The sequence below is a fragment of the Oryzias latipes genome, chromosome 21 (genome assembly GCF_053564925.1).
Source record: "Oryzias latipes strain Hd-rR chromosome 21, Olatipes_Hd-rR_3.1".
Lineage (NCBI taxonomy): Eukaryota > Metazoa > Chordata > Actinopteri > Beloniformes > Adrianichthyidae > Oryzias > Oryzias latipes.
The window spans coordinates 12,849,773-12,870,162 of record NC_136257.1 but is presented as its reverse complement, the minus strand read 5'-3'; the positions used below and the strand labels follow the sequence as shown (position 1 = coordinate 12,870,162).

The window sequence follows — 20,390 nt, the reverse complement described above, 5'->3', positions numbered from 1 at the left end:
GTCTTTGAATCACGAAGATGCCGTTTTTAGCCAGGACCAAAAAACCCGTGTCGTTTTTAGGACATAGTTTCTGCAGAGTAGCAATAGTTCATCAGAAATTCACGTCTGAGTTGTGGGCAGGACCGTTGGCATGAAACAACTCCGCCCCCTTTCCCTTCACTGTTACTGAGAGCTTTCTGTTTACAGTCTCTCCCTCTAGCTTCCAGCCCCTCGTACCCCCTGTAGGAACCCCCAACCGTAACATTTGAATAGAAAACAGTCATAAATGCAATTTTAAGCGTAATTTTTTCATATATGTACTCCATCATCAGAAAAATGCCACAAAAGCATGTTAAAAACACCATTTTCATCAGAGGCCAGTGGTATGTCACCTACAGTACAATGCATAAAAAGACAAATCCACTGGAAAAATCTGAATAGTGGGTAAATATTCAGCTCCAATATCCAGCCATTCCATATAAATACCAACACTCTGCCTGCACAATAAATTGCACATTTATCATCACTGTGATATCAGTCTGTGTAGTATGCATATTGGAAAAGACACCTTAAAGTGCCATAAATGGTTACCTTAAATCTATACACACATGCTAAGCCAATCTCATGGCAGCTTGAAGTATTTAATGAACCATATAGAGCACATTATATATTTGACCAATCAGATGGAGCCCTTTAATATTAGATGCCTGCCTCCTATTTAGATGAGGGTTATTTGGAGTATAGTTGAAGTTATGTTGACTTTTATTTAAATCAAACTTGCAGTGAAACGGAAATGATCTATTAGTTGTTTTTTGTTTTGCTAGTTGATCACGAATCATAAGTCATATGGTCATCGCAATATTGATCACAAATATTACAAGTTTTTCTCAGATTGTGCAGCCCTAGTCAACTCTAGTTCTTATTATTGGATGCAGCAAAGACGTGACCCTTAAAAATAATCACCACAACCAACTTCTATGACCTACACAGCTATGTATGGTATTTATTCTTAGGAAAGTCCTTGGGAACCCATATAGTAACAGAGGTGAGTATGTAAGGACAGTAAATAAGATTAACAACACGTGGATGGGAAAGCATATTAAATCAGACCAGGGCATAAAAGAAGAGTCTGTACCATTGAATTGATTAGGGGAACAGCAAACATGTCTTTAGATGATTAATCTGATTTAAATAAAAGGTACTAAACAAAGGTAAAAACAAATAAATTCACACAATTTAGAAGCTTGCAGAACTGTTTCATTAGCAGTAAGTAGTAGTGGTAGTTTTTTTTATGTGTTTTACTTTTTGTTGGATGTTTATGATCTGACAACAACATATATTATTGTTTAATTATTATTTGGCCTTTTTCTCACCTTTTTTTGAGGCAACCTTTTTCTGAATACAGTACTTACTGATCAATTATTTCACAAGTACATTGCTGCACACATAGACTGTAAAAACAGTCAGCCAGAGCAATTATTAAAAAGATCCTGTAGTTTGATTCTTGTTTTTCTTTTGCCCCTCCTGAACTAATGTGGGACACAGAAGTAGCGGCGGAAAGCGGCTTTAGCAGCGCGAGTGGAGTGGAACACCAGGGGAGACTTTAAATGATATTATGACCCCAGACATGGAGACATGATTACTGATGCTTTTGTAGAGCTTTTAAAAGAAATCAATCCGATCTCCAAACATCCTTCATGTCTTCCATTTATTGTAATGAGATATACACAAACAGAAATTTGAGTGTATCTCCAGTAAAGTATTGTTCACAACTGTGTTTTTGAACGACTTATCACATGAGGTGTTTTGTGTTTATTCGCATAATCATGATTTAATGGAAATAGCGTGATTACGAAATTGGGTTTTTCCCGACATTTCTAGAATGTTGATCATTTGTGTGATGGAAACACAGACTGTGTTGGTCAGTAAACAACTTGAATTACATGTGATAAAGAAAAAATATCTAACAAAAATTAGGAGTAGAAAGATGTTAAGAAGGTATTAGAGCAAGAATAGTTTTTCTGACAAACAGAATGTCTGAGTAATAACTGTCTATTTCTCAGTAGAAGTCTATGGGATTTTGGCTTCTTGAAAACCAGCAGGTACTTCCAATTTGGGAACACGGGGGGGGGGCTTAAAGCAACAGTATTTAGGTAACAGTAAAAAAGCTTTTTCAATCCATTTATCTGTCAGTTGTTTTTACAGTCACTGGCTGCACAGTGGGGCAGTGGTTAGCGCTTTTGCCCTCATTTGAATCCCTCCTGGGTTCTTTCTGATTGGAGTTTGCATGTTCTTGTGCACGTGTGTGTTTTGTCCAGGCGCTCCAGCTTCCTCCTACAGTCTGAAAACATACACCATAGATTCATTGATGACTCTAAATTGTGCCTCAGGTGTGAATGTGTCAATGTGTGGTCCTGCATGGGCTGGTGACCTGCCAAGAGTGTACCTCACCTTCTCCCAACAGTAGCTGGGATGGGCTTCAGAAACCATGTGACCTTGAAAGGAATTTAATGGGTTCTGAAGTTAGATGAATGGATGGAAGTGGATTTATGTCTGTTACTGGCTTGACTGTATAAAGAGAACAAGGCAGAGTGACCCCTCCACCCTTTGCGTTCCAAACAGGAAGTACCCACTGTCTCCAAGAATCCAAAAACACTATTACTCAGTCTATTTGTCAGAATAACCATTTTTCCTCTGCAAGATTTTTTTAACATCATTTTGCTAATCCCAGTGATGAAAGTCTTCCGGGAATTCCCGGAAATCCGGGTTTTTGAGCAAACCGAACGTACTTTCCGGGAAATAAAGACCTGATCTCTACGGTCAAATCGCTTTCCGGATTAGAAAATGGTCTGAAATCAGCTAATTTTAGCTTTATTTTCTATATTTCTCCGCAGATCGCTTCCTCTATGGTCGTGGCCATCTTTCGTCTTCCCGGCCTAATTGACCAATGACGGGACGTTTTAGTTGCTTTCGGATGCGTCGACGGGTCTGATTGGCTCTGTCTGCACCACGTGGTCAGCGTGACTTGCTTCCCTAGAGACCAAAACTGGCGGACCCACGCTAAACTTTCACAAACACATCTGAAGAGTTTGCGATCAAATTTGTGTTAAAATAATGGCAGGCATCGTCATTATTGAGCGTGGTCACGACCTCAGTTGTGAGAAGACGATAAAAAACAAATTGAAGTGGTCTTGGCTGGAAAAAAAAAAAAAGATTTTTAAGGTAGTGTAGGTCAAATACTTTTTTGTGTAAAATAATCTCAAAACCACATTTTGAAATAATTTCAATTTTAGTTTTGAGTTTCAGTTTTTATTTTGAATACATTTCTCTATCTAATTTATTTGTATTTCCTAATTACCATGATTTAGTTCAGTATAGTTAACATTAATTATAAGTATTTGATGGTTTGGACCCGCACTCCCTTAAAAAATAATGTTTACAATGTTTAGTTTAGTTTGTATGTTTGTTTTGATATTTCCCAGATTACTTAGTATTGGTGTTAAAGAATTGATGTATTATGTTATAGAATTATAGTTTAAAGCAGATCCCATATTTTGATGTAGTTATAGTTTGAGAAAACAGTGCAAGTGGATGTTGTACATCAGTCATTTCTAAAGCAGAAATAATGTATAAATAACTGAGGTATTTTCATAGAATATCATAGTTACTGGTGTTCTTTTTGCCATTTGGGGCTTTGATGTTACTATATTTTAGCAATTGTATGTTTTGCAGCTTTAAGGAAAAGCGTAGATTGTAGGATTGTGTTACTTTGAGCAATTTTCCAAATTCTTTTTTAGGACCAGCAAGTCCTTAATGGAGAGTCAAACTAGGGGTTTGAATGACAAATCATGATGCTCCAATTAGTCTTAGTTTCTTGATAAAGAAGTGAATAACTAGCTGCCAGAATGCACCAGAATGCATCTAAGACCACGTATTTTTCCAAAATTTCGCTCTGTGCCCGCCATATCGCTCAAAGAAAAGTTCAGGGATTTTTTCCTTGCCTGACTTTCATCACTGTAATCCTAATTTTTTATGACATTTTTTCTTTATTACAAGTTATTCAGGTTATGAACTGACCGATCAGACGCCTCAAAGCATGTGTTGCCCACTGACCCCCGCCGTAAATGTTTGATTGACAGATTCTTCCAAGCCGCTTTCAGTGGGAGGGGTGTGGACATGAATGGAGGATGAACGGAGCCAATCACTCCTGCTCTATATTGGCGACAGTAGTTGCCATAGAAACATTGATTCAGACCATTTACTGTCACTGTCAATGGTGAACACGTTGATGTTGAGAGCTGATGCTCCACTGATCTGTTTTGGTTGCACATAGCTCTCCACTGTGCAGCAGAAGTTTTCCGACCTCTGAAAATCTTCTTTCTCCTAAAATCGGCCACCATTTAGTCTTTTTTGGTGATAACATCACAAAGTGTAGACTGCTTCCCTGCAGGTAACCTCATAACTGTCAGTCATCAAAGAATGTATTTGCATTTGAACAAAACTTTATAGATGGAAGCAGCTGAACAGATCTGAGCGTGCACCTTTCAATTGTGAAGACATTAAAAGGCACTTCTGTGTTGTGTGTGTTTGTGCAGTTGAGGAAATGGCAGCAGGAAATGCAGAAGCAGCTGGAGGCTCATCAGCTGGAGGAACTGCTGTGCCTCCAGGAGGAGCAGCAAAGGCTTCTAGGAATCGGGAATGATCCACATCGCTTATTAGGGGGTAAGGAATAAACCAAATGACAGCAGAGCTGCACAGTTAAGCAGTTCAAATAGGTAAAGCATTAAACCATAGGGAAACCATGTCATTGTGTTATACCCCCAGAGAGTACAGAGTTATCAGAGCCAGAATGGGATGAAGAAACGGTCCACTCTAGGCCGGATGTGAACAGCTCTGAGTTTCCTCGGGCTGCCAGCGGCATCAGACCAGAGCAGCAGCTTTCAATAGCAGATGGAAAGAAGGAGCTTTCGAAAGATCAGGAGGATGGTGGGAAATGCAGTGAAGAGTCCAACACGCCTGCTCTGCTTCTTGTTGAAGCGTGACTTTCATGTGAACTTCTTGATTTGACATTAACTGCAGGAATGCGGGACACCAAACAGAACGACTGGAGGCGACGTGGCGATGGCCGAGCTTTCCCCGAGGTCGAAGAAGCAAATCAGGAGTGTAAAGATGCAGCTTCTGCTCAAGGAAGAAACAGGAAGGGGGATCAGGTCTGGAATGACCGGTAAGTCCTGTCTTATTTCATTTAAATCACTACACATTTGTCTCATTTCTAGTATAGCTACAGTAAAATAAAAGTCAAAGGTAAAATACTCTGAAATAGAATGACTTGTTTTTCAAATGTAATTTCAAAAGCTGCATTTTTTTCAGTGTAATTGGGCAAAACACTTGCCAGGAGAAAAATAAACATGGTAAATTAGTCAATAATGTTGGTAAAGCAATTTCTTTTTTAAATTTATTGTACAACAAGCCATCATCTCATTCAAATAACATTTTAATTTGAGTATATTGAGTGATATAAACTTTAAAAAGTTGATTTGATTTAAAATTAGAGAAATACTTTTTAATGAGATGTTGACTTTTGTCATTGGGATTAAATTAAAATGTCTTATGGAAACCACATTTATTTTGAAATGCATTTAGTGACAAACCACTGAATTCTTTCTGTTCTTCATTTTTCCGTGCGGCTCCTCTCCAGACCAATAAGACCAGGCATTGTTGGTCAGAAACAGACCTTTGAGGAGCTGCTAGACGAGCAGTTGAGGCTGGAGGAGCAAAGGCTCAAATCTGCCCAGCAACAGGTAAGAAATGTTTTTGAGAGTCTATGAAAACATAAATGTCTGAGGTCGTCGATGAAGCACTGAATTTATCGATGCGTTTATACAGTGAAGTGAAAGTGTTTTAGTCAGTCACTGATTCTGTACATTCTCCCACATAAACAGATTAGTTTGATCTCTAATGTTTATTATAGAAATAAATTTAATCTTTTCGATACAAAGTAAAAAAAAACAAAAAAATAAATAAATAAAATTACATTGTTAGATTTTTAAAGAATTTATTTGTATTATGGTGCAGAAAATATTTATCTCCACAAACAAGAATTTTTTTTCACAGATCTGTTCATTCTTTTTTGAGAAGCTCTTCTATCCTCCACTTGTTTCCTGTTTTAATCTCACCTTATTGAACTGGTTATCTGTATAAAAGACACCTTTCCACTCCCTTAAACAGTCAGACTGCAACCTCTCCACCATGATCAAGACCAAAGAGATGTCTAAGGGCACCAGGGACACGATTGTAGACCTGAACAAGACTAGGATGATCCAATCTGCAATAAGCAAGCAGCTTGGTTGGAGCAATTATTAGAAAATGGAAGAAACACAGGATCACTGATCATCTCACCTAGTGCTCAATGCAAGAACTCACGTGGTCTCACCAAAAGATCTAGAGATGCTCCAAAGATTCTCCTGCTTAAACCAGGACATGTCCAGGCAAGACCAAAGTTCTCAAGAAACCATCTGGATGATCCAGAAGAGAATTAGGAGGATTAGGAGAATGTCATGTAGTCAGAAAAAAACCAAAATGGAACTCTTTGGTATAAACGCCACTTATCATGTTAGGAGGCAGAAGAATGGTGAGTTGCTTCCCAAGAACACCATACCCATTGTAAAGCATGGGGGCAGAAGCATCATGATTTGGGGCTGTATTTATTTATTTATTTTTCCTTTTGCAAAGGAGACAGGACAGCTGATCCATATTCAGGAAAGGATGAATGGAGACAAGTATGGTGAGATCTTTGATTTTAAAAACCTTCCATCAGTGAGAACATTTAGGATGAAACATGGTGGAACTTTCCAGCAGGACAACAATCCCAAACATGTCATCTGAACAATGAAGACACAGCAGTGTAAACAGCATTTCAAGGTTCTGGAGTGTTCTAGCCAGTCTCTAAACCAACAGAGAATCTGTGGAGGGAGTTGAAAGACCGTGTGTTCCAGAAACAGCCCCAAACATCACAGCTCTTAAGAAGATCTGCATGGAAGAATGGACCAAAATGGCAGCTACAGTGCAAACCTGGTGAAGACCTAGATAAAATGTTTGACCTCTGTTATTGTAGACCAGGGTTACATTAAAAAATACTAAGGTGAACTTTTGTTATCTACTAAATACATATTTTTAAGGAATTTATCATACAAATAAATTCCTTAAAAACCCAACGATGTGATTGAAGTGTTTCTATGATGACCATTTCATATCAAACTCATCTGTAGAAGTAGAACAATCTACAGAATCACTGACTGACTGTATAAATGAATTGATATATTGTAAAATGTATTAAAAATACCGTTCAAAATGAAATAACTTTAATAGCTAGAATGATTGTTTAATCTGAATGTCCTCAACAGAATCAAGCTCCACCCAAAAGAGCCTTTCTGAAACGAGGAGAAGGACTTGCAAGATTTACTAAGAATTCCAAAGCTTTGTCCAAAAAAGCAGAAACAAGGACAGACCAGAAATCCGAACTCCAAGCCAGAGTCATTACCCGCAGCAACTCCGCGCCTGCGTCCATCCACAGAGGTTTTTCAAACTCTTCACCGCGGCTTCCTGTTCAGCGAAAAACGGCCATCCTCAACAAAGAAAACGAGCTGAGGAGAGTCTGTCCGTCCCCTCGGGAGATCAGAGCAGATGGGAAGCCAGCGTGGACCAAAGTTTTAGGAACTCATCAAAGACAGAACAAAGAAGAGGTTCTTAAAACCAAGCCAGAGAGCGGGAGAAACAAAAACGCTCTTCTTGGACTCAAAAATGAGGAGAACAAGAACAAAGTCGGTTTTTCAGATCAGGGTCAGAGGAGCTGCGCTCCAAACCCGGTAACCAAACAGGTGGGCACCATGGAGGCGCGAGGAAATGCTGACGGTGATGCAACGAAATCGAAAAGTTCTGGTTCCACAGTAGAAGCAACACCTCTGACAGAGAAGGAAGGTGGAGTTCCTCAGGATTCCTTTGAGATGTCGTTCCAGGAGAAGCTCCGGCGCTGGGAGTGCGACAAGCAACTGGAAAATATGGAGCTGGGAGAGTTTGAGCTGCTGGAGCAAGCGGCTGAAGAGCTGTCCTTTTCATCAAACTCCTCTTTTGTCACTAAGGTAAAGATTCAAAACGATTTAAAACAAATGGAGATTCAAAGAGATTGCAAAGAGGTTTCTTACCAAAATGAAGACGATCTTTACCTTTTTGATTGTTTGGTGCTTTCAAACAGTGGAGGAAATGAGTGTTTGATCTCTTGGAGGTTAGCCCAATTAAAAAGTAATTGACAATCCACGATCTTAATGGTAATTTCATTTGAACAGTGAGAACATCAGGTAAGAATTTTTTAACCTGTATTTGCCTGTACCATGTGGATGGGAGGATGGATGGAGCCGTGTCCCGTCAAATCCTGAGTGAGAGGCTCAGAGTGGGTGGTGGGTGAGTCTCTCAACAGGATAATGACCCAAAACTTACAGCCAAGGAATGGCTGAAGAAGAGGCATATCACGGTCATGGAGGGGTCCAGCCAGGTTCTGGACCTCAGTCCTATAGAAAACCTACAGAGTGCTAAAGCTCAGTTACCAAGCAACAGCCAGAAAATCTGCAAAGGATCAAATACTTATTTCCTCCACTTGATATAAAAAAGTCTGACGGTTTCTGTCAGTTTGGAGTCGACTCTTTTCTTGCAGCTGCAGTGACGTTAACCTTGCACCTTTTCAAAGTCTGTTGGTTCTCACAGGTTCTCCGGATGGATCAGCAGAAGTGGCAGCTGCAGACGGCGCATGGGCTCCATCAGAGGCGTCTCTCCTCCACCCCCATCAAGTCTCCACCTAGAGGCGACCCTCAGAAGTGCGGTAGTGTTGAGCGTGACGCTGTGTCTGTGTGTAAAAGTGGCTCGGCTGCCTCTGAGGAAAAGAAAAGCCGTGCAGTCGACAAGGTTAGCGCTGAGGATGATGATGGCGAGGACAGTGGGAGAGAAGACCAACGGGAGCTATCTGACATCTCATCTGCTGGTGGCTCTGACTTTGGAGAGCAGGACGTCGTGCTTTTTCCTCCCCCGTCTAATCCTCCATATGACAAACGATCATATCAGGAGGAGGACAGTTTCAGGGATTCAGCGTCAGACGGCGGGGAGGCCGACAGCATCCACAGTTACGCAGAAGACTCCACCCTGACGGAGGACAAAGACAGCCGGCAGCCGGATGTCATCTTTGACGACGACGACGCGTGGAACGACCTGGAGGTCAGCGCAGGCGGGAAAACCAGTGACTCTACGGAAGTTAGTTTACCTTTCAGATCTGCAGCCGATGGCGGGAAACCTCTGATGAGGAAAGTGGCAACGAGCAAAGCTACAGGGTCAGACAGCGGCCCAGAGGCTGACCCTCCACCTGCCTCTCAACTCATGACGAGGTTGTTCCCCTCGCTGAAGCCTAAAGACAAGAGCACACCTGCACCCCCTCCCCCTGTGGGGTCCGAGTCCAGCCAGCAAAGCAATGACACAGGTTAGACCAGCATTTGAACGCTGTCACAGAATACAGAAAGTCTGTTTAAAACAGGAAAAGCACTGGTAGGCCTTCCAGCTAGTGTTTGATTCTCTTGGTCTCTGCAGTCCAGCAGGCCCAGTCCAGGCAGCTCAGAGAGAGGCTGGTTGAGCTAGAAATCGAGATCGAGAGATTTAAGAAGGAGAACGCCGCACTCGCCAAACTCCGACAAGACTGCGAGAAAAAGCAGGAGGAGCTCAGGTGAACCAGCTTCTTCCTGTTCCACATCCAGAGAAGAACGTTCTACCCGATGAAAACGTTTCCATGTTAAACCTTCACCAAACATCCTGTGTGTCTTATTTTGAAATGCAGGAGGGAGCGGTTGGATTTTGATCAGGCCAAAGCAGCAGAGCTGGCCAGGTTTGACGACTACAAGAAGGAGGAAAACAGGAAGTTGCAGAAGGAGCGCAAACTTTTCGAGAAACACGCTACAGCTGCCAGAGCTGCACCTGACAAGAAGGAGCGAGAGGAAATCCAGGTGAGCCGTAATGTCATGACAAAACAGTCAAATGTGGAAAAAAGTTTTCTTTGATATCACTAATAATGACTGACAAAAAAACATCATTTTCCTTAGTTTGATATTTATTTACTCCCAAAAATGAAGACAATAATAAAGAAATCCTGAAATGACCAAAACTGACCATGTCAATAGCGGTTAATTCCACCTTTTGCCTCAATAACAGCTTAACAGCGACGTCTCCTGCTCCTCACTAGCCTCATGATGTTGTTCTTAGGCGTTCCACTCTTCTACAAGTGCTAAAAGCAGTTCTACATATCATTTGGTGGTGGGGTACAATCATCAAGTCTCTGCTTCAGCTGATCCCAGACGTCCCCTATGGGGATCAGGTCAGAGGTCATTGCTGGTCTAACCATATGAGACACTCCGACCACCTGAAGTTTAGTTGTGACAATTCTGGTACCATGTGGTGGAGCATTATCATCCATGAATAGACAGTTGGGGGTGTTCTGATGGAATCAGGGGATGATGATGGTTCTAAGATGTCTCTGAGTTAAGAACCTGCAATGACTAGACCATCTACAAGAACCTAATCAGTTTTTTACTGACTAGTGGTGCTTTTTTTATTTTACATAATGTTTATTAAATCATTTTTGTCACAGAACAATATGCATTTGAGCAACAACTAAAAGGAAAAATAAACAAAAAAAACCCACTCAAAATATAACCCTGGAACTAAGAAGCAAGAAGTCAAACCCTGTAAAAAAAAAAAAAAAAAAAAAAAAAAAAACGTTTTTAGATTATGTTCAGATCAAAGACAGAAAATGTCTGTCTTCTGTCTGAATATTTATTTCGGGTTTTTTAGGAAACAAAAAAAGAAAGTTGCATTAACTGACTGATCTGCTTATTAGAGGAAAGCACTGAATACAGTTAATAAGTCATTACTAGTATCATTGTCTTTGATGACAGATGGTATACAGTAAAACCTTGTTTTTCGCGGGGGTTACGTTCCAGAAAGAGCCCGTGATAGTCAAAAACCGTGAAGTAGAAACCTCTATTTTTTTTTTCAAGTATGATACAATTAAATACTCTATTATACATTGAAAAGAAAGAACACACCATTTTATAGGCTCAAGCATTTGTTTCACATCTCAAAGTACTATAGAAACGTTTTTTAACAAATAACTTCTGTTCTGTACTGTCAAATAATAATTTTAATCATCAATGTGAACAGAGGCGTCAAATCGCGGAGATTAGCCCCGCCCACCGCGACCCGCGTAATTGGATTAAACGGGAGAAAATATAAAATGATGATTATGAAAAAATACAAAGTACAGTCGCACAAATAGTGACTCGGGTGTATTTAACTGCTCTAAGTTCAGACTGAGCAGCTGCATCCTGACTCCGCTCTGCAGATTTTTCTTCTTTTAAAGCCCGCGGTGCAGCTGCAGGTGTGTTTGTTAGGGAGAAGAACATAGTGATAGGCAGTTGGTGTCGCTCTTTTTTCTTCTTCGCAAAAACATCCTTATACACCGACATGCCAACATCAAGAGAATTTGCAAGTACATAATGTAAATTTGGCAAGCTGTTTTACGTACGTGTACATATTAAACTGCAACGTTCTTGACGCACAGGTAGAGAAGAAGCAGAGTGGCTTTTTAGCCAATCAGAATGCAGAACACAATGCACGCTGCAAATCCGTGAAGTAGCGAAACCGTGAAAAGTAAACCGTGTTATAGCGAGGGATCACTGTATTCTAATAACGTTGTACAAATACTCACCCTAACAGTAAATCATGTAAAGAACAAAGCACTCGTAGAAGTGGGATGACAGATGAACTTCCTTTGACCCCAGTCTCTGAAGGAACAGCTGAACTCCCTTCAGGAGGAGCTGAAGAGGCGGGAGAGTCGCTGGACCTCCACTCACACCCGGCTGCGCCAGCAGATTGATTCCCTCAACAAGGACAACGCTGCTCTTCGGGAGGAGGTACCACTAACGCACAGCTCAGACACAAGATGGGGCGCCACGAGCCACAAGAGGCGTCCATGGATCTATCTGCATCAGAATGGAGCAGAGCAGGGAGTTTGTGGCCTGTGAAGCGTATTTTCTACGCCATGAATAAGCTCTTTGTTACTTCTCTTTTCATTCACAACAATTTGAATTAAAAAATACTCACAAAGGCTATTTTAAGCTTAACTCTCTTTATATGTGTCTTCCATAATCAGAAAAATGATACAAGAACATGTTATAAACACCCAAAAGATAATTGTCATCGCAGTGGGTCTTTAAGGCTTGTCTGGTTTATGCAAAGAACTGACAAAAGCATCAGATCTCAGCCACATGTGGTTATTGTCAGTTTGAAATAGTCATTTATTATCCTTTGAAGATCCAAATGTTGGAGAAGCTGCGTCTGAGCGCCTGGAAGAAAAGCTCCGTTGCTGCAGAAACCAAAGACGGTCCCAGGACCTCAGAGAGCAGCGTGTCGTCTGGAACCAAAGGAGTCACGTTTGCTGTAAGCATTTCTGTTTTCTGAACCGCCAACAGTGAAACTTGAAATGAGTGTTTACGAACTCCTTGTGCTACACTGTGAACACAAAACTCATGACTATCATCAGGACACTCAGGGGTTCATTCTGTTCTCTGTTTGCAGAGCCCCTTAGACTCCATTGGAAGCTGCAGCAGCCCCCCAGCAGGCAGCACATCTACAGGCCCCAAAGGAAACTGCAAAGACAGTGGCCAAGGTGTGATGAGAGCATGCACTCACTGAAGCTGCACGTTCTCCTCCTAACTGTCAAACATGAACGGTTTCGCTGCAACTGCTGTGCTGTTTCCACGGTTCATCTGATTATTTCTTACATCTGCATCTGTTATTAACACGGACGTTAAAATGAATGACCAAGCAATTACTGTTATGTATTCTGGCAGATGCTTACAATCATTCCTTCATGTCAGCAGGTATGAAAAGCAGCTTGAGGAGGTCTGGAGGCTCCACCTCCTCATTTTCCTCCTCCTCATTAACCAGCAGGAAGCAAGAGGGCAGATCTTCACCTGTCAGGAGGAACCAGAAACCCCCCCAAACCCTGGAGGAATCAGAGGAGTCCTTGGTAAGAGACAAGGCGAGCTTTATTTGACTGTACGTTTTCTACACAACAGGCGTACAGGGAGTCTGGACAATAGGTTGACATTTTTCGGGATTCCCAAGGGTCACTGCCATTAATCACGGGACCGGGACAAGATCAAATTCATGTGGGAGCGGGAACTGCTCAAACGGTTCACAGCCTGAGAGTCTCAGTGCGGCTCTTTAGATCAGTGTTTTTCCACCTTTTTTGAGCCACGGCACACTTTAACCTTGATAAAAATCCCGCGGCACGCCAGCATCCAAAAATGGAAAAAAAAGGAGAAACTCATAGTCTGTATTGTCGATTTACAGCCCCTCTGCAATCTCACATGCATTTTTGTGATAATTGTGGCAGAAAAACCTGGAAGCTGCAGCTATTTTTCTAAAAGATGCAATAAAAGTTAAGTTAGAAGATTTAAAAACTGTTTGATGTGTGTTCGTTATGGTTTCAAGACGTTTAACAAAGAAAGGCTCCTTGTGCGCTGAGATGCTGTCACTTTAACCCAATGCATCATGGGAGATGTAGTGCAAACTGCAGCTGAACGCATAAAGACTATTGTCTCTGAGCTTCATTGTTTTGTTCACTTTTTCCAAGGTCTGATACCGGATTCTGTGGAAACTACACCGCTAAAGACGAGCTTTAGCTGGTGTTTTTGTTGGAACTGAGAGACTTTATCAACAGAAAAAGGAAGTGAAGACTTTAACCACTTCTGATTGGTCATACTGATGACATGTGATTAAGACTCCAAGAATGATTGGTGGAGACAGTTAAAGGGGCGGGACTTTTCCTAAAACAATTATAGCTGCAGCTAAATCGCGGTGCCGTCATTCTTATCAAAATGTCTTTAATAGAATCAAATAAACACAAAGATAAAAGTATTTTATGATCTTTCATATTCCTAACTACTCAGTGTTTTATCAGGACCTGTTTGGATGAACAAAGAGCTGATATCCTGGAGATGGTAAATGTTTTTAGATCAGTTAATGAGGGCAATTTCCCACGGCACACCTGACCATCTCCCACAGCACACTAGTTGAAAAACACTGCTTTAGAGTGAACGACAAGAGTGGCTCCTTCCTGGGAGCATTTTTTATTTCTCAGTTCCCCCTCTGTCTTTTTTCTATTCAAGCTTCATGTAATCAGTCGATACATATGTGCTGGCGCCTCTGGTTTGCGCTGAGCGAGGGCGGGGCGTTGCATGTGCAGCAGCACATGAACAGAGTATGATCAAGAGAGAGAGCGCCAGGTGCAACAATGACAAACTGCATTAACAAGAATGCCAAGAAAATGAGTGACAGCAGGAAAGGAAGTAAAATCAAGAACCATTTCACTTTTACTAGATTTTTAAATGCCAACCTTTATTGTAAAAAAAAATCTTTTTCTCCATTTTAATTTGTTTTTTTGTTGTGGTTGTGTTTGAGCTTTTAGGAGTTTGCTCGCTTCTAAATCTGCTGTGTCTTGCTGTTTTCACCTTAGAAAACAGAAGTTGTGCCAGAAAAGCCAGAGAGCTTAGAGGCAAATGAGCTAGACTCAGTCCAGGATGTCATCAAACATCCCGATGGGAAGGTGAGATGACTGTGAAAATAAGAAAAGCTACAACTGAACCACTATTTTCCACGGATTATCCTCTTGATTTAACCACAAAATTAGTGAGTCACAAGTTCTACTTTGATTGTTGACATCTGCTTCTGGGTGTTCAGATTGAAAAAGTTCTGGTTGGGGGTGATCGCCTCATTGTCTTCCCCAACGGAACCAGGAAGGAAGTTTCTGCAGACGGGCTGTCGGTAAAGATCACCTTCTTCAACGGCGACACCAAGCAGACCACAGCTGACCAGAGAGTGGTGAGGCTGATCCTGCTGTCAGCAGGCCAGTGAGCAGGGAGTCACTGTCACTGCTTTGAGACTTCCATTCCCTTACATCTGTCACATTTGCTCCCCGTCCAGATCTACTACTATGCTGAGGCTCAGACCACACACATCACTTACCCTGAAGGTCTGGAGGTCCTGCACTTCCCCAACAACCAGACAGGTGAGAACTGAGAGGAGGCTCAGCCACTCAGCGGCTTTCATAGCAGCTTTTAGTGCAGCTTTGCCTCATTTCAGCAGGATGGAGCTGTTCTTGTCTCACACAGAATTCCCATTTTGTTGACGTGGTCAAAGTGGAAAAGGTGATTTTTAAAATAGTGTAAATAGTAAAATTAGCATTTTGTTTAAACTTAATCTCAGATTGCTCTGTCATGCGACAATCAAAAAAGTTTGCTAATCAATATAAAATGATTCGAATTTAAAATAGTTTTACAGCTGAAATCTTCTCTTTAAAGTCCTCAGATCAGCTAAAATCCAAAAACCTGTGTCGTTTTCTAGGACGTTTTCTTCTTGACTTGTTTTATGGTAATTGCATATATGTGCTCTTATTGTGAAAGGGCAGGAGGGATTTGATGTGACATTGTTGTGTTGATGATGGTGGAATTGATAAAGTAAACATTAAGCTAAGAAGGGAATTTGAATTTTGTTTAGCATTGTTAGCAACTACAGAGTCCCACCAACTTTTGACGAAGGAAAACCGCACGAAAGCTGGAAAAATGAAGTCGCAGTGTGGACCCAAGTTACAGATCTCGAAAAGAAGAAGCAGGCGCTCGCCGTTGCTTTGGTGCTTTCTGGGGAAGCGAGAGAAGTGTTGATGGAAATATCGGTGGAGGATTTGAACAAGGACACAGGCATGGACACTTCAGTCGTGAAGCTAGATTATCGCTTCTCAAAGATCGAACCAACGAGGCTCACTCAAGTTTTAATCAGATAGCGAGAGACAGTAAGGTGTCCGTGACGGATTATATCATTGATTTTGAACAGCGGTATGCCTGAATGCTTTAATACAAGATGGAACTTCCGGATGCAGAATTAGCATTTAAACTACTGGACAAAGCTTGTTTGGACAATTAGCACTGACACGTGTGCAGACTTGACTTGCTGCCACCAAGTCTGCACTGACGAGGATTTTTGGAGGGAAAACATCTGGCTCAACGGTGGGAATTAACCAAGACGCTGCATATATAACTGAACAGAGAAGACAGTTAAGCAAAGCATGGTCCCAAAATGATAAGCAGAAGACACTCTGGCCCAGCACAAATCCTCTGGATAGAAATGTGTTCAGATCATAACGTGCCATTTGTCAAAGCACATTCCACTGGGCTGTCCACAAAAAGGTGAGCAAATTAAACTGACTGAAGATAAAGCAAATGATGTGCAGGACAGCAATGATCTTTATGACCGAGAGTTTTGGCTCTGCAATAACTGACACCGCATGCAGACGGTCAGTGTGTGGACAAAAATGGTTGGATAACTACACCAGTCAGCTAAATCAAATAGTCAGAAGATGACAAAGTGGTCAACCCCACCAAAAGACTAAAGATTCCTGCTCAAATTTGGCAGACAAAATGTCCTAATGAAACTGAAGTTGTTCCAGCCAAGATTCCCCTTCTTCTGAGCAAAGAATCTATGAAAAGAGCAGGAACTGTGCTGGAAATGGAAAACTTGAGTTTACAAGCTCAGGTCATTACTGTGTGAACATTGTGGATGTTGAAAACCAAAAGGTTCTGGACCATGTCCACTTTTTGATAGCCAATGAGGATGTCATTCAACAAGAAAACTCAAATGTAGAACTGGATAGTCGGTATGATGAGGAAATACTGGCAATCTCAGAAAAAATGACCACACCGGAAAAACAAAATGATGAAGCTTCATCAACAGTTTGGTCATGCTTGTACAGAAAGGCTTCAGAAACTTCTGATCAGCTCAGGCAACAAAGCTAAAGAATGTGAAAAAAGAATCGTTGATGAATGTGAACCATGTCAGATCTAGTAGAACCAAACCAAAGACCTGTTGTTGGTTTACCATTGGTATCTCAGTCCAATGAAACTGTAGCAGTTGATCTTCATAAACTCCTGCTAGGTATGTGGTATCTTCATATTGTTGACCAGTTCAAACGATTTAGTGCAGGAAGTATTCTGACCACAAAGAAGTCATCTGACATAGTGAAGCACTTCATTCATGCCTGGATAAGTGTGCATGGCCCTCCTCAGAGACTGTTCAGTGACAATGGAGGAGAATTCAACAATGATGAGATGAACACATTTCTGCTCTGCATGCATCAAGGAAGGCCTTTACAGAAGCAGAACGTTCTGAAAGAATACGGAGAGCATTGCGTAAACAAATACACCACACAGATGAAAAATATGAACTAGGTGAAAAGGTCTACTATAAAAGAGTGGACTGCCATGAATGGAAAGGGCCAGGAGTTGTCATTAGCCAGGATGGTGCTGTGGTGTTTGTCAGACATGGAGGAAGATGCATCCCAGTACATCATTTCAGATCACCAAATTAAAGATTACGCAGAAGTGGACACACATTTTTTGAGAAGAAAAATGGTCAGATGAGTTTCTGATGACAGCTTGACGGACACTTCACCTGCAGGAGCTACATCTGTGAAACAAAATGAAGCGGAACAAAACACCTATGACAACACGAGGCAACACATAGTTGTGGAAGGAGAATATGATGTTCAGCTCAAAAGGGGACTAGTTTTGAAATATGGTGACAGTGGTGTTGTATGTATACAAAGCACAAGTCATGGGACGTGGAGGAAAAGCTACGGGAAAATATAAAAACTGGTATAATTTTGTAATCATGGAGCCCAGTAGTGTTGCAGGCAGCCCACGTTCAGTTGACATTATACCGCTGGAGAGTCTTCAGATAGAACAAGATGTCTCTGTTGATACAGCAGATGTTAATGATGTATTTATGACAGGAGTCTTCATTTGACCAGGCCAAAGAAAAAGGGATAAACAGTTGGAGAGACAATGATGTTTCCCCTTAAAGAGACACTAACTGGACTGATGCCAAAAGCATGCTTTTCTAGCAACACTGTTCTCTCAAGTAACAACTGGCAGTGCTGAATATGCTCCACCTTTAATCTGTGTCACAGACAGTCATTCAGTGGCTGACGCACTGACATCTACAAAGTCTGTCTCCCAAAAGACTGCGTCTGGAAATAAGTGCCATCAAGGAACTCTTCCAAGCAGAGTTGAGTGAGTGTTGTACAACACAAAAGAACAACTCGCAGACTGCCTAACCAAAAAGGGTGCATCTGCATGCAAGTTACTATGGGCCCTGAATGATGGACAATGGGAACTTGGTTAATGTTAAATGCAGCAACAGCAAGTCCAGCGAAAATGGTTCATTATGTTGTTTTTGTTCATCTAGCTTGGTTAAAAAAAAAAAAGTTTAAGTTTTAAATACACAGGGGCTGTTAAATGACGACTTTACCTGTTTTATGTTAACAAATTCGTGCTCTGACCAGCTCATCGGCCTTGTGGTTAGTGTTCGGCCTGTAACTGGATGGTCGTGGGTTCAAACCAGACTTTAAAAATGGGACCCAATGCCTCCCTGCTTAACAAGGGGTTGGATTGGGGGGGGGTTAAGCCACCAATGGTTCCCAAGCGCGGCTGCGTCTGCAGCTCACCACTCCCCCAGGGGATGGGTCAAATTTTGCATACCTAGGTGTGTGACAGATAGTGGGACTTTAACTGACTAACTTTTATTGTGAAAGGGCAGATGGGATGTGTTGATGATGGTGGGATGAACAAAGTAAGCTAAGAGGAAAATTTGAATTTTATTGAACACAAAAGTTAAAAACAACAGCATTTTCATCGTAGTGGGTCTGAAACCCTTGTGCTATCCTAGGCACTTTAACATTGGGAGTTGGGTCATCTAGACCCACTAGACAGTGCTCTGAACCTTTTTTCTTCACTGATTTGTGATCTTCACTGGTGTCCATGGATTACATGAAATCTTTCCACCTTTATCCACCTTTATCATGGTAGGAATAACACGTCAATGTAATGTAATGTGGGGGTCATCTAAGATAGCACAAGGGTAAAAGGAGACACTTTTCCTAACGCTGTTATTGACTGAATATGATGCGATTCTGCTGTAAGAAATTCCAAATTCCTTGATCTAATATTACACTAGAATAGAAAAACTGTCTCAATGTAATGTCTGGCGTTCTGCATTCCATTCTGTTCCTGCTGCAGAGAAGCACTTTCCAGACGGGCGTAAAGAGATCACGTTTCCAGATCAGACGGTGAAAAATCTCTTTCCTGACGGCAGAGAAGAGAGCGTGTTGACTGACGGCACCATCATACGGGTCAACACGTAAGTAGACCGACAGGCTCAAATGAGCAGTTCTGTTCCAGTGTTTGTTACCAGTTAACAAGAAAACACTTGTATCTACACAGATTTTCATCATCTTATTTTCGTCCCTTTTGTCTCAACCCTGCATTCGATAAAAAAAAAAATGTAAAAAAGAAGCTAATCAAACAAAGCCACATCGTTACTCCTGAAAAGATTTTTAAAACAGACGTTACGTCATATTGAATGTTTTTTTTTCAATCACTGGTCATAAAAGAAATAACCAAAGCAATTCAACTTTTTTTGACCGGACTGTCGTGTTGCTATTTTTGTGTATTTTGGGCTTTTAAAATCCGTAAAATCCTCATATCTGCCTAAAACAATGATCTTTGATGAGTGAAAGGTTATACAGTATATAAGGGAAGACCCTGCTTAGCCTCAAAACCTACAAAGATTCCCTAACCAATATTTTTATAGTTTCTATCTTTAAATTTGATGCTGTCATAGTAAAAATAATGTGAATGTTGCGGTTGAATTAGAGGATATTTTCTGTAAGATCGTCACTCAGAAGTAGAATCCTTTTCAAACCTTTAAAAAGGAGCACCTTTGCTAAAAGTTTACTTTTATTTAGATTTTACCCCATGAAAGCTAGTTCCAGAAAAAGGGAATTTTGGTTTCACCTTCCTGCCTGAATCAGTCTGTCGTTTTCAGGGATGGCATCAAGGAGATCCACTTTAACACGGGCCAAAAGGAGGTCCACACGGCTGACTTCAAGAGGCGCGAGTATCCAGACGGCACGGTGAAGACCGTCTACAACGACGGCCGGCAGGAAACCCGCTACCCAACAGGACGCGTCAGGATAAAAGACAGAGAGGGAAATGTCATAATGGACAAGCGGCCATAAGGACTGCATTATTTAAACAGAATCTTACTTTTATTGTGAAGAGTCTTGTGGTTATATTTAATGTCAATTACTTCTTGAAACCATGAATTTTTGCACTGAAATAACTCGGAAGAAATCTTCAATGTGAAATCTGTAAAAGTTTTTGTTTAGCTTTTCTTGTAAAAATATTAAATATTTATTTTCTTTA

The 20,390-nt window shown here is 41.2% G+C and overlaps 2 protein-coding genes and 1 long non-coding RNA gene across 18 annotated transcripts in view; 2 read left to right on the top strand and 1 right to left on the bottom strand.

Annotated features, from left to right (window-relative positions):
• cpap (centrosome assembly and centriole elongation protein) overlaps nucleotides 1-20,390 on the top strand; it is a 21,689-nt gene extending 1,299 nt beyond the window's left edge. For 3 of the 15 annotated variants that reach the window (XM_078939620.1, XM_078939625.1, XM_078939619.1), the window contains 17 exons: nucleotides 4,575-4,701; nucleotides 4,804-4,965; nucleotides 5,059-5,203; nucleotides 5,678-5,779; nucleotides 7,379-8,117; nucleotides 8,737-9,499; nucleotides 9,607-9,739; nucleotides 9,851-10,016; nucleotides 11,850-11,981; nucleotides 12,382-12,507; nucleotides 12,646-12,736; nucleotides 12,948-13,099; nucleotides 14,591-14,680; nucleotides 14,815-14,955; nucleotides 15,058-15,142; nucleotides 19,203-19,323; nucleotides 20,011-20,390. In XM_078939620.1, coding sequence (XP_078795746.1) covers nucleotides 4,575-4,701; nucleotides 4,804-4,965; nucleotides 5,059-5,203; nucleotides 5,678-5,779; nucleotides 7,379-8,117; nucleotides 8,737-9,499; nucleotides 9,607-9,739; nucleotides 9,851-10,016; nucleotides 11,850-11,981; nucleotides 12,382-12,507; nucleotides 12,646-12,736; nucleotides 12,948-13,099; nucleotides 14,591-14,680; nucleotides 14,815-14,955; nucleotides 15,058-15,142; nucleotides 19,203-19,323; nucleotides 20,011-20,203 — 3,468 coding nt within the window. In that variant the 3' untranslated portion in view covers nucleotides 20,204-20,390. Of the gene's footprint in view, nucleotides 1-4,574; nucleotides 4,702-4,803; nucleotides 4,966-5,058; nucleotides 5,204-5,677; nucleotides 5,781-7,378; nucleotides 8,118-8,736; nucleotides 9,500-9,606; nucleotides 9,740-9,850; nucleotides 10,017-11,849; nucleotides 11,982-12,381; nucleotides 12,508-12,645; nucleotides 12,737-12,947; nucleotides 13,100-14,590; nucleotides 14,681-14,814; nucleotides 14,981-15,057; nucleotides 15,143-19,202; nucleotides 19,324-20,010 lie in introns of all 15 variants that reach the window. The other 12 variants (XM_078939624.1, XM_078939627.1, XM_078939623.1 and 9 more) reach the window with 7 other exon arrangements.
• LOC144988729 (uncharacterized) lies at nucleotides 6,471-7,001 on the top strand. Its single transcript, XR_013652709.1, has 3 exons — nucleotides 6,471-6,610; nucleotides 6,715-6,763; nucleotides 6,835-7,001. It is a non-coding gene; the product is annotated as an uncharacterized LOC144988729 (long non-coding RNA).
• The window catches only part of rnf17 (ring finger protein 17), a 51,738-nt gene continuing 51,252 nt past the window's right edge, over nucleotides 19,905-20,390 (bottom strand). For both annotated transcript variants that reach the window (XM_078939616.1, XM_078939618.1), the window contains exon 38: nucleotides 19,905-20,136. The gene's annotated coding sequence lies outside the window, so the exon portion shown is untranslated. The remainder of the gene's footprint in view (nucleotides 20,137-20,390) is intronic.